A 14,110-nucleotide genomic window follows, 5' to 3' on the forward strand; every position below is an offset into this window, starting at 1 on the left:
TGGGCAGCTGCATGGTGGTCCCCACCAGGCCCACCGCAGGAGGGTAGCTGCAGGGTCCACCGGCTGCCCGCCACGACTGGCTGGGAGCTCCAACCTGTGGCAGAAAATGTCACAGAGGTCAATAGAAGTCAAAAATTCCATGATTTCCCTAACCTGTAGGACATAATTGTAGCCTTAATCATAGATAAGCACACAGTCACAACTTAGTGGCACACTCAGCTCTTTACCATAAACATGGAAAATCAAAATATTCTCAAGAGTTGTGTGGAAGGGATATTAAGAGAAACACTGGTATTACTTGTGCCAATGTGAACACTGGAACTACTACTTTTAAACCAGAATGACTTTATCTTTGACGTTATCAGGAAATCAGATTTGACTCTGTTCAGTGACCACAGTGTTTTGATTTGTTCAGATTTATAATTAAACATTCCACTCACAAATAAGTACTTCCAAAATGGCTTGCAAAAAAAGTACCCCTCTTACGCAATTCTAGGTCTGTGTCATTTGGCAAGCATTTGTGTAAATATAATAAAAACGTGATTTAGAATATGTCAGTCAAGTTCAAGTTTAACTTTGGCTTCAGATAAATAAGTCTGTAAACAACTGAATGCCTTTTTCTCTGTGATGATCTCAGATTATTTCTTCGTATTTGGTAAGAATCAACAGTATGCTCAGTGCTATACAAGAAACAAAATTAAGACAGACCCTGCCCTGAAGAATTTATAGTCCAATAGACAGAAAAAGAAGACAGGATGCACTAGGAGGCTCTGAAGAAGGAATAAGAGTAGGGTTTTCCGTTCCTTGAATGTTTGATATAATTCACTTCTTTTGGCTATTGAGGAAGAAATGTCTTTAGATTGAGCTTGAAGTGGGAGGAGTGTGTGGACACTGGAGAACCTGTGGAGCCATTCAAAGAGACAAGGTGACACAATAAGATTGATTGGTGAGGAAAATAATTTTAGCAATCACCCATGTAATTAATTTAGATGCCACCAGCAGAAGGTTGATTTCTTTTTTGATGGTTCGGGTTCTGTAGTTTCCGCATCAGTGTGTTGCTCTTTTAAGACTTCTGAAAGCATGCTCCTCATCTCATCTCTCTCAGATTTTGGAAGGCACTTCAGTTTCTTAAACCTTGGGTCGAGTGTTGTAGCTATCTTTAGAAGTCTCACATTGGTATCTTCTTTGCGTTTTGTCAGATCTGCAGTGAAAGTGTTCTTAAAAAGAACAACATGTGCTGGATCATCATCCGAGACTGCTATAGCATGAAATATATGGCAGAATGCAGGTAAAACACAGAGCAGGGGACATACAATTCTCCCCTGAGGCGCTCAGTCACAAATTTAATTAATGCATTATTTTTTTTAACAAGCGTCATCAGCATGGAAGCATGTCCTCTGGAATGGTGGCCGAAGCATATCTGGCATGTAAATATATTGCAATGTCGGCTACAAAAGTGCCATGCAAATGCCTGTTCTCACTTTCTGGTGACATTGTAAATAAGAAGAGGGCAGCATTATCTCTTGTAAATGTAAACAAACTTGTTTATCTTAGCGATTGGCCGAACAAGAAGTAGGACTGAGTGAAGTTTTACATTGTTTTGTTTTTGAGTGCAGTTATATAACAAAAATAAATCTACATTCTTAAGTTGCACTTTCACGACAAAGACTGCACTATAGTATTTGTATGAGGTGAACTGAAAAATACTATTTCTATTAATTACTATTTCTTCTGTTTATCATTTTTACAGTGCAAATATTTATAATAAAAAATAATATACACTTTGATTTCAATTACAACACAGAATACCATGTATATGAAAACATAGAAAAATATCAAAATATTTAATAAATTTCAATTGGTATTCCATTGTTTAACAGTCTGATTAAAACTGCGATTAATCACGATTAATTTTTTTAACTGCGATTTTAATTGTTTTGAGTTAATCGTACGAGTTAACTGCGATTAATTGACAGCCCTACTTTGAAGATATGAACTCTCTGGGTGTTTTTTGTTTTTTACTTTAGCTTTTACAAACAGAATCACTAGTATCCTGTGATTGCTTTGCCCCTTTATCCAGTTAAGCTAGATTTACAGCTGTTTTGCAACACAAGCAGTAAAGTCCTTTCCTCCTGCCTTTTTCCCCCTCCTTCCTGTCCTCCACATCCTCATGCACACATAGCCCCTTCTCCCTCCTGTAACCCCCCAGGATGCATGCAAACGAATACACACCAGTTTTCTCTTCTCTCCTGCCCTCTATCAGGAGAAGAACCAATGTAACAGATTCTGAGAAGAAATATTTAGAATTATTTATTGTCTCTGACTTTTTTTTTGTTTTGTTTTTTTTTTTACAACTGAGAGTTTAATCTATTGCATAATAATATCTCCTTCAGAGAAACTCGCAAGCAATTTTCCTCTTCCAAACTGGACACCATCTCCCACTGACCTCAATGGGACTGATGTCATTAGCTGATGCCCTCTTTCAAAAAAGCCTGTACTTCCCATTGTTCCCAATAAAAATGAAGTCCAGGAAGATGCTGGTCCCCTATTTTGTCAGGAAATAGAGAGGACACTCAATCTCAGTGAGAACTAGGCAGGATGGATTCCCTGTTCAGAATGGCCTGTGGTTTCAGTCCCAGTGAGAACAGTACGAGTTATTTTGAAAGAGAGCAGGCTTGCAAGAAATTCTCTGTAGAAAAATATTATTCTTTCGCCTCTGCTGGAGAAACTTTCATTCATGCAAAACAATTGGGAACATGACCATTAATCTTAAATTTTAAAATTGTACCTAGTCTAAATTTGAACTGATTTCAGTGATTAAACTATATGATAAGTTTGACACCTCAATGTTATCTTGTTAAAACCAGAGAAAAGAAAAGAAAGTCTGGCACCAGGCAGTAAATTTCTTATAAGACCCATTTTTATTTAATTTTAAATCCTAAACTAGTTAATGAATTTACTTATAAATTCTCAGAAATAAAACATTCTGCGCTCAAAGAGTAAGTATTGTAATTTTTGGGAGGATATACTGTACAGGTTTGAATCTTTGCTTTAAGTGCAAAACAACTCAACTTTAACTATGGAGCCACAACCAGATACTTCATACATTAGTCTTTTACTACATAGTCACATACTGTTTTTCCCACAGTTCAATAGCAATGGGTTTACCATTCATTTTTCTTTCATTAAGAAAACCAAAACTTTATCTGTATTGGCAAGCATTTGGACCACAGAGCACTCAGCATTTATATCTGTTTCTCAAGCTTAATAAACTAAAAAACCCAATTAAAAGTTTAGTTTGGATTAGACCAATATTATACAGGACCTTTGAATAAATATACCCCAATACATAAAGACCTTGAAGTTATTTCAATACTGTGTATCATTTCAGCATTCAAATAAGACAAGACAGTTGATTTCTAGGGATTATTACATTCCTCTCACCTTTCAGTCTGCTGTTTCATACCAGCACATAGAATATGAAATAATGAAAATGCTTCTCCCATCTTATTACTGAAAATAGCAATGGTTATACAAACTGCTCTGGACACACAGCCAATGGTGCATCCCCTGCATCACCCACATTAAATGTCTAAACAGCTAAATCACTAACATAACTAGAACAAACTAAGCCAATGCACCTACCAATATGCCTTTTGGATTCCACATCTAAAAGATCTTTCAGAAGCAGCTGGAGCATGCAAGGTTCAAAAGGTTCACCAAGTGCAACTAGATTTACACAATACAGGCACCTTGTTTCGATGTGAATGCAGTACCAGTGTAGACATCTGAAAATGTGTCATATAAGCCAGAAAACCAGACTGGTCTCTGAATATCTCTCAGTGATCTGTGTTTAGGTAGCCTTCACAAAATATATACATGAAATAAAATTAAATTGTAAATTAAAAGAAAATTGGTCTAAACAGTTCATTTCTTTCCTTAAACTCCTTTTGCCAATCCTCCAGATTTTCCATATTTTGGATGACATGTGGACAGCTGGAATCTTTTCATGTATGTGGGTCTCCTCAAGTACCACCCCTTTTCATACCAACTCTTTCTTTAAAGCTATATAACACCAACTGGCACAAACTACTAATGACTAGAAGAAAAAGGATTTTTTAAAAATATTTCTCCAAATGTACTAAAAACTGTACTTAAAGTGGAATTCTGCTTAATTATCAATGGCACAATATGCCCCTTAAACTCAATAAAATGTAGGCTTTTCGCTTTTCTATGAAGGACTAAGTGCTCAGAACTGATCATTGTTACATGTGAGCTCCCTGTCTGTTGAGAATCATGTGTGCTGGAACTCTCTCCAAATTGGATAGATTATCTGGATTCCTAAAGAAATATAAATAAAAAAAAATCCAGAAGCATCCCTTTCTTCCATCTAATCCTTCTTTGCATTGCTCTGTTTTGTACGCATGATTAAATATTCTAAGTTACTGGAGTTTGTTGACTTAATGACTCAGAGTGCAATTAAAATCCAAGTAAAAACAGTTTAATAAATTTCTTGTACTCAAAGGACTCTAGTCCGTTCTCAGTACTTGGACGCTCATTAGAACATATCTTGAAACATCAATTACTGGATTTGCATGCAAAAACAAGCAGACAGTTTCTACAATACACAAGGAAAGGCATATCTGTTTGTGAGGACAATCAAACCCTAAACATTAGAGTAACAACAGCCTATTTTCATGTTTAAGCACAAACATATTTCTTCTTGGGTATTAAAATACATAACATTTTTCAATCCTGGAGAAATGAGGTATACAGACATAGTAAACAGTGAGGGTTCATTCTCTTCATAATCTCATTGCAGTGCCCACCATACAGAGTTTGTGTGATTTTTACTTTGGTTGGAGAACCATCAGAATAATCCAAGCTATGGTTTGCAACACCAGTCTGCTGCCAATCAATGTCATATAACCATAAAGTCTTTACATGGGACAAAAATTCTACCTACCCACAGGTGTCTGGCACAACTAGACTTTCAGAACTGTGGCACAGTCAGAAGCATTGCTCAATTTAATAACTGTATTCCAATATATGGATGCAACCACATTTGCAAAGCTGGATGCTTTGGTGGTTGAGACACACTCCGAGGGGCCAGTCCTCATAACACTGAATCACTAACAGCAATACAGTTGTTCATATGAAAGTGAAGGGCAGCATACCAAAAAAAATCAAAGATGTCATTCAAGCTTCATCTGTTCCAATACTGAGTATTCTTCAAAGGAGCGATTGCAATCATATTAAATATGAATATACTTGATGACCAAAGTATATTTACAAAGTGCCACAGAGAAATATCAAGAGACATTGCTGTAGACTTATGCTGAGTCCTATAGAATGAACATGTGACTGTTGCTCATCTGAATGATCACATCCTTTTAATATTTTTGTTGGTTCGTTATGGGCTAGATGAATTTTTACTCTAATCTCTAATGCAATTTTCTGCTGTACACCTCCACAAAGTGTTCCTAGGATGATTCTGTGTAAACTTTTCATTCATTATTGGAAATACTGAGCCATCTTCCTGTAACGATTCCATTTGTTCATTATTATTCACTTTTGTAAGACCAAAGAACCAACATCCAATCTAATTGTGGCTTTTACATTGCTAAGATTATGTTGTGTTTGTCTGTGATATGTTCAGAGGAAGAACTTGTTATATGATTGAAGAGGATTTAGTTGACCAAGTTGTTGAGAAGGATTAGACCCCACCCCACCATGGTAAGTCTCCATTCTCCAGAGGTTGCCTTGGTAAATAATAATTTACCACATATATTTTGTGCCAAATACAGTCTTCTAGGGGTCGAAATGTCACCAAAAGTTTATAAACTAATTAAGCAGCTAAGGGGACTCTTATCTTTAAATGACACTGAGGATGGTTTGTAGCCAAGGCCACTGTTCCCTGCTTGGACTCAGAAAAGCAGCCAAGACTGGGACACAGGATGAAGAGAACACAAAGGAGAAAGGACTGGGAGAATTGTAAGGGAAATAGTGATATGTAGGGTGAAGGATATGTAAGGGGTTAAAGGTGAGGACAAGAAGGCTAAACATCTGCTGCAAAGGATCAATATCAAAGAGGTTAATGAAAACTGACATTTCAAAAAATTCTTCTACTGGTAGCCATTATATTGCAGAAAATTAATACATTTATAACACCAGCAATATGGGAACACAATGTCAGAGATAGGAAAGCTATTTCTGTCATACTTCTAATACTAGCTGGATATGGAGAAGAAAATTTACATGTCTTGCTTAAATGTTAATGTTATTCTAACACAGATTACTGTAATCCTATTGCAAAGAAAGATTCAATGTCACAGTTACAATGAAGCCCGTACGAAGTTCTGTGCCAGTATTCCAAGATTTTACCATTTCATTGGTGTACTCGGTAACTTCTAAAATGTGGAAGAATGCAAAGCTACCACTGGGGTGAAAAAGTCATACAATGAGTTACTTTAAAACTTCCCATTTCAGTGGCTTTCTAGATTTTCAAAGTATTAAGAAAAATCTATTTTGGCAAAGACTAAGCCTGCTTTTGGAAGAAAAAGATCAAAATCCAATAGTATGCATATGGCCTTAACTGTACTCTTTTGTGAGGGAGCTATGGCAGTTTGAGAAAATTGAAGTTTGATAAATTGATTCATATTTTGATAGTTAAGCAAACAAACTCATTTGGTGGTGTTCTTAACTGACAAAATATCGTAAGAAATATTACAGTAGAAAATTGAAGTCCAAACAGCAATTTCCTGCTCATGGAAAGCAATTCTGGTTCGGAAATTTCTGTGATAAGATAAGATCTTACATGATTTGATCTGTGTGAAACATGACTTGAAACTTCATTTAGATGACTACAATATAGAGCAATTAATTTGATATCCCAGTGCTCTTTCTAGCAGCTGAAGAGTTTTTCCTTCAAAATGTGAAAAACTACACTTGAACAATTATCCTTCTAAATTTGCAAGATTTTCACAAAATTTGTTAACCTAATTTGTTCTGGTGATAGCACATCATAAACTTAGGGAAAAGATAGGACAAATAGCTTTCAGGACATAGACAGTTTTGCTATATTTCTAACAGAAGCAAATCCTGGAGGCAATGGCCTGCTACTGAGTAAATCATGGAATGCCTTAAACATTGCACAAGAGTGGAGGTTTAGCACCAAAAGAGAGAAAGAAAAATGGTCCCAGAGGTAGCTGAGCTCTAAGCCATTAGGGATTTGTAGACACCCAAGATTTTTACCTGAATCTGAATATATTTCTAGATTTTGCTGTAGCCAATGCTGGACACAAGTTGTTCTCGATGACTTGCTTAACACATCAGCTAGTGAAAAAGTAGCCTACATAGCTATTTCTAAGAAGGAAGTCCAGTGCAGTACAGTAGTTTAAACTAGAGGGAACAGATGTAGATGAACAAGGTGAAGTCTTCTGAGAAAAGGTGGCATATTTTGGCCAACCAAGAGATTTCAAAGGTTACATGTATATTTATTTAAACTAAACAACAACAAGTGCCCATTCAAGGGCTCTAGGTATCCCAACACACATAGAACATGTAATAAAGACTACCTACCAGTATAAAAACAATCATATGTTAAAAAGAAATAACTCAGTCAAAGCATCAGAAAAGCCCTCCCTGGAACACAATCCCAACCTTCTTTGAAATGCCTGTCAAAGAAATGGACTGACAGCATGACTGAAGGATATCAAGTTCAGATTATTTAGGACCAAGGATCTGTTTTTCTATAGAGTTGGTGTATCTGTTCTAACAGCCCACTCAAACATCCCTGAGGTTTAACTGTAGATAAATGTACCATATTTTCCTTAATTGCTAACATATTTTTATAATAGGTGTTTCCATACATTAATGTGTGTCTTCACTTTTACTGATCTAGCTAGCATACATGAAAGTATTTGACCCTTACTACATTAAAGACAATGCATCAGAATATAAACTGGTATGAGTAGAATACCAGGATTTTCACCCAACGGTTCCTCAGACCATCACTCTTTCCTCTATTATCTATTTCAAGTTCCCCCTACAGCTAGAGCACACATTTTTTACAGAGTAAAATATCTGACATTTCAGGTTTCCCTCTACAATAAGGCCCTGGGAACAAAGGTGAGTAAGTGTCCTTTATAGGACAGATCATTATTTTCATGACTTCTCCAGTGGTCACAGACAGCAGAAGTGAGCAATCAGCTTTTGTCTGCTGCTTGATAATGTGTTGAACTGTTTCCAGAACAATCAGAATGAAGGTAAGGAATATTTTACACTAAAATACAGAAACTAACATTTCTGCTTCATCAGAATTAAAACAAAACTAACAAATTACATATAAACACAAATTTCAAGTCAAGTATAGGTCTCCAAATATTTAAATACTGTAAGTTTAGCATAAGTACAAGCAAGGCTAACTTAAAAACTTTATCCTGATTCAAGACTTTAGATTATATAATCATTCTCTCTGAACAATGACTGCCAAAATATCATAAATCTCTCACATAACTGGAGAATGAATCTACCGTTTTTACTGAATAAACTCAGATTATTAAAGAAAATAAGTACATAATTATTCAAACAGAAAAACTGAGCCAACATCTTAGTACAGTATAATTACAGTTATCCAAAGTCCCTTTATCTGAAAATCCTAGTTATCCGAATTCACAGTGAGTCTCCCATGTAGATCAATGTTAATTAATAGCACTTCCATGTATCTGAACAACCAGTTATCCAAAACTTCTGGATGTCCCTCAGGCCATTCAGATAAATGGGAGTATAGTGTATACCCAATAGATTTTTAGGTCTGATCATCTTGATCATTTAATCAAAACTTTAATTAGAGATGGGGATAACACCACTGCCTATTATTAAGAGTGTCTATCACTTCCCATTATACAAGTCTTTTTTTTCCCAGTTGTTTATAAACTTCACAAAACTTTAGCAGTTTGAGCTGACATTTTCCATGGCCAGTATCTGCCATGGAAACAGGTTTGTTTTTTTGAAACAGGGTGGAAACAGTTACTTAATTACCTACAGTAACTGTTGTTGAGATGTGTTGTGCACATATATAGTCCACTGTGGGTGTATATGCACCCAATGCATTCAAGTATCAGAGACTTATGCTCCTGCTCTCCTTATGCATTGAGCCAAAGCCATAAAAAAGTGGTTATCACATCCTTCTCACCACTTGTAAAATTATTGACGGAAGCAGAGGGGAAGGTGGGAGGGCCATGGAATGTATATGTGCACAACACATCTCAAAGAATAAGTTACTATAGGTAAGTAACCATTTTTGCTCCTTTAAGTCATTGTACACATATACATTCCACTGCTCGTGACTGTAGCAGTTCCCTCTTAGGTGGTGGGATGTCGTAGTCTCTGTTCAGATAATCTAACACCAACTTGCCCAAGTTGGCATTGTCCCAAGAGGCTAAATGATGGCACATCTGGAAAAGCATGTCCAGATGGCCACGTTGCTGCTTTGCAGGCATCTTCATGAGAACATTGCTCAAAAAGGCTGAGCAAGTGGACTGAGCCCTGGTGGAGTGAGCCCTTATTTTCAGTGGAGGAGAAAACCAGTGCGAGATGTTGAATTGTCACTGGGTAGCCTTTGATTCTCTCAGATTAGGTTACAAAGAGCCTGGGAGAGTCTCTGAGGGCGAACAAGATGGAACAACAATGTTCTGCAGACATCCACCGTAAGACTGCTTTCTTCAGCTTTGGAGAATGAGGTTTCAGAAAAAACACTAGAAGCTAAATAGATTGATTCAGGTGAAAAGCTGATACCACTGTTGCAAGAGACCTGGAGTTGACATGACCAGCAGCCATCTTGTATATTCAGCCATCATAAATTGAAAACAAGAAAACCAGAGAGTCAGGAAAATTTGGATTTGGCAGATAGAACAACATACCAGCTGCAGCATTACTAACAGGGATAGATACAGTAACATCACAGATTCATGGGAATGGAAGGGAGTATGGATAAGCTAACATTGTTTCTGCAAGTTTCTTACTGCATGTGAGTTTCTTGTTAGAAGTTGCTTTTGCTGATAAATAGAAATTATGAGATTTTTGATGTTGCTAGGGAAATTGTTTTAGCCCATTAGGGATTATTTTGAGAAATTAGTTAGTGTGTATTTTGGAGGAGCAGGGAGTCACATTCTACTGCTGATTATGCATTTCTACCCTGAGAGTGTATCCCACCAACAAGTCAAAAATAAGCAGACATTGAGATGTTTTAACAAACTTTGAAAAACATAAAAAGGTAAGTAGGCAGGCACTAGACGTGGGAACCCCTGTATAGTGAAGTTTTATGTTAAATGATTGGTTGGAATTATTGTATAGTTACGGTTTGAGTGAAATAATTGGTGAGAGTCAGAAGAGAAGTTTGTTGGGCCTAACTCCGGGTCACAATTAAATCAATATCAAGCTGCTAGACCTCTGATACCCTGCACAACCATACCACGCAGAAGTCAGAGCCCCAGATGATCCAATCCTGACTAGCCATCCAGAGAAGTTCATCTGTTTTATTGGGAACACTGAGCACTGGATGCTTGGTGTGTGTATTCTGTTGATTACCTGCTAATAAATACAGGTTAAGGGTATTACTGTGTAAAGGCTCATTCACTCTCAAGGCCGCCCAGAGAATTCAGGGGGCCTGGGTTTTCGGCGGCGGGGGGCCCCTGCTTCAGCGGCAATTCGGCGGCGGCGGGGGGGGGTCCTTCCACTCCGCTGCCCCACGTGCTCAGGGTTTAGTTGATTGCCATATTTGGGATCGGGAATTTTCCTCCAGGGCAGATTGGCAGAGGCCCTAGAGGTTTTTTGCCTTCCTCTGCAGCGTGGGGCACAGGTCACTTGCTGGAGGATTCTCTGCACCATGAAGTCTTTAAACCATAATTTGAGGACTTCAATAACTCAGACATAGATTAGGGGTTTGTTACAGGAGTGGTTGAGTGAGATTCTGTGGCCTGCGATGTGCAGGAGGTCAGACTAGAAGATCATAATGGTCCCTTCTGACCTTAAAGTCTATGAAAATCCCTTCCACTTAGCTGTGTATGTTGCTCTAGTGGAATCTTTCCTGCTGCTCAGTAAGACAACTTAAACATCTCTGGAGCACAATTTATTCATGAGCATTTAACCAGGCATCATCTATGCAGTGAGGTGGAGAGATCAGAGGTTGGGATGCAGACACCTGCCCTGGTTCAAAGATAGGTCATGTTCAACTGGTGGCCTGATTGAAAGCTGGTGTAGGTCTGTGAACCAGTATCATCTTGGCCAGGCTGGTGCTGCTAAGATTAATGTTACTTTGTCTGTTTTCAGCTTCTTGAGTACTGTTGGGATGAGGAGAACTGGAGAAAACGCATACAGCAGATGATTGGTCCATAGGAGGAGATATGGATCTGTTAAGGAACCCAGACTCTGGCCTGAATCAAAATCTTTTGCATTTGTTGTTCAGGTTGGTAGTGAGCAAGTCTATTTTTGGGTATCACCATTGATGGACTATCTGGAGGAGGATGTCCTTTTTGCTTGACCACTCCACTAAATCCCTGCTGAAGGAATCTGCAATGGTTTCCTCACTCTTGGAAGGTAGAAAACTCTCAGAGAAACTTTGTTCCTTATGCATAGGTTCCACAGATGGATAGCCTCCTGACACAGCTAAGTCAATATTGACCCTTGCTGAGATAAAACACTGCAATGGACAGCGGGGGCTTTGAGCCGGAACGTGCCAGAATACCATTCTGGTACTATGTTGTAGTCAAGTCATAACATACAAAATAGGCAAGCTAAAAATCAAAGAGATGGGGTGGAACGAAGTTGTTGGGGGGGGGAGGGTCAGAGAGAGGCAGTGGCAGGATGTCACACCCCCCACAACTGAGGGCATAAAGAGCAAAGTGGAGACTAACTACCCCTCAGTTCCTTCACCAATAAGAAGTCTAGGTGTTAATTGGATTCTGTAGAAGCAAGAAAGGGGGGTTGATTGGGGATTATATATGGAGAACACATCTCAAAGAACCACAGTTACTGTAGGGTAAGTAACTGTTCCCTCGTCTTCAGGTGTTTGACAATATATGTATTTTACTTCTAATGACTCACAAGCAGTCCTGGAGGTGGATGCTCAGGCAAGTGTGCCAGAACCTTTGTAGAAGTGGGCATGGGAGGAGGGCCAAGGCCAAAGTGCCCCCTTCCTCTTCAAGGCTGGCTGCTCTGGCAGTGAGCCAGCTTCCCTCGCTTCTTGTGCCAGCAGCCCCTGGTGGGCGAAAAGTGTAATTGCAGCATCTCCCCAGCAGAATCCATTATTTGCGGCGGAGGACAGGGGGAATCTGCAGAGACATGAATTCTGCACTTACATTTCTTTTGTTAAAAAGGGAGGGGGGCCCCCCCGATTCTAGTGCCAGGGCTCAGAGTTTACTTAAATAATTAAGACAGCTCTGCCAAAGCAGGCATCTGACAAGGGAATAATGCCTTTAAAAATGTTTAATGATTCCCAAGTAGCTGCCCTACAAATTTCAGAGATCAGTACATTCAAATAAGCCACAGAGGCTCAAATAGGGGTTCCATGAGCCACAGAAGGATGATGATGTTGAGATCTCAAGAAGAAGCTGGGTCTCTGACAGGGAGTCATGAACACAAAAGTCCTTGAGAAATCTTGTCACTATGGAGTGTGAGAAGAGTGATTGTGAAAATCAGAGCATGATATGCAGAGATTGCAGCTAAATGGACTTTCAGGAAACTAAATGCTAGGCCTTTTTCCTTCAGAGATAATATGTAGTCTAGAACCTTTGGGATTGGAGCCTCAACTGGGTCCACATTGTCCTGAGCTGCTCACACAGAAAATTATTTCAAATTTTGCAGCACAGGTTTCTACGGTGGAGGCCTTCCTAAACACTGCTAATATTGTTCATCCAGTCAGCATTAAGGCCATCAGATGTAGCAAGTGGGGGTTCTAGAGGCAGTGTTTCAGAACCAAGGCCAGATACTATGTCCATACAGACAGGGAGATAGATGGGAGGTTCACTGGACAATTGGAGAAGGTCTGAGAGCCAGAACTGTCTCAGCTAATATGGAGTTATCAAGATCACTGTGTCTGTCACATCTGATTTGTATTATCCTGGGGAATCAGCAGAACCAGAAGGAATGCACAGAGGAGGCTCTTAGACCACAGGAGGAGAAATTCATCATTAGAGATTTCATGTTCATGCCTCCCCTGGAACAGAACATCTTGCATTTGGCAGTCTCTGCTCATTCAAATGGTCTATCGCCAGGTTCCACCACACCTGGAAGATAGGGTGTAACATGGTGTCTCAATGACCACATAAGGTTGGATACCAGGTTCTTGCTTAGTAAGTCTGACATACTCGTGTTTATTCCTGGGAAGTGAAGGGCCAGCAGGGTTTCTGAATACAGTTGGCACCATTTGCAGAGTTTGATGGCTGCCTGACATAACCAGGATGAGCGTATGCCACCCTACTTGTTGATGTAATGCATTGCTGACATATTGTCTGTCATGATCTGCAGTACTCAATTCCTCCATGTTGTACAAGGGGCTCTGTATTGGAGAGGAAGGGTGAACATTGGTTCGGGCGGTCTTTTGATGTATTTCAGTCCAGTTTGAGGATTTTGGATGCAAGTTAAGCACTGAAAGAAATTTTAAAGACTTTCAGAGAGGCTTTTTTGAAGAAAATGTTTGTTAGGGTTCTAGCCACTGGTAATACACTGCTAGATTATGACTTGCTGACACTGGCAGTAAGAAGGCACGGAAGCAGGGCCACTCCACCCTTTATGCCCTTTTATAGGAGCACGAGGAGACAAACTGCGAACATGGTTCCAGCAGACATTGCTAACTGAAAAAAACCAAAAACCTGGCCTCGTATGCATGCACACCTAGAGTGGGATCCACATTGACACACACTGAAAGAAATTATGTCTGGTGTCAAACAGACAGTAAAGGGTTAAGAAGTTCACCTAGCCTAGCTGACACCTGACCAGAGGAACCAATAGGGGGACAAAATGTTTCACCCAGGAAGGAGGGAAGAGTCCTTTGGTTCAGTCAGTCCATTAAGTTCTGTGCCGGAGTTAAAAGATAAGGAATCACCCAGGG

The 14,110-nt window shown here is 39.1% G+C and overlaps 1 protein-coding gene across 8 annotated transcripts in view; it reads right to left on the reverse strand.

Moving 5' to 3' along the window:
* Window positions 1–14,110, reverse strand: part of CFAP47 (cilia and flagella associated protein 47) — a 642,607-nt gene that overhangs the window by 451,252 nt on the left and 177,245 nt on the right. Inside the window, exons 34-35 of one of the 8 annotated variants that reach the window (XR_005597947.1) lie at window positions 12,106–12,332; window positions 11,869–11,963 (exon numbers count right to left, since the gene is read on the reverse strand). The exons of 5 other annotated variants lie outside the window; for them this stretch is intronic. Coding sequence is in view for 2 of the 3 variants with exons in the window: in XM_039536694.1 (XP_039392628.1) it covers window positions 12,202–12,332 (131 nt within the window). In the remaining variant the exon portion in view is untranslated. Of the gene's footprint in view, window positions 1–11,868; window positions 11,964–12,052; window positions 12,333–14,110 lie in introns of those variants that run through there. 2 more of the 8 variants (XM_039536702.1, XM_039536694.1) reach the window with 2 other exon arrangements.

This window comes from Mauremys reevesii, linkage group 1 (genome assembly GCF_016161935.1).
Source record: "Mauremys reevesii isolate NIE-2019 linkage group 1, ASM1616193v1, whole genome shotgun sequence".
Taxonomy (NCBI): domain Eukaryota; kingdom Metazoa; phylum Chordata; order Testudines; family Geoemydidae; genus Mauremys; species Mauremys reevesii.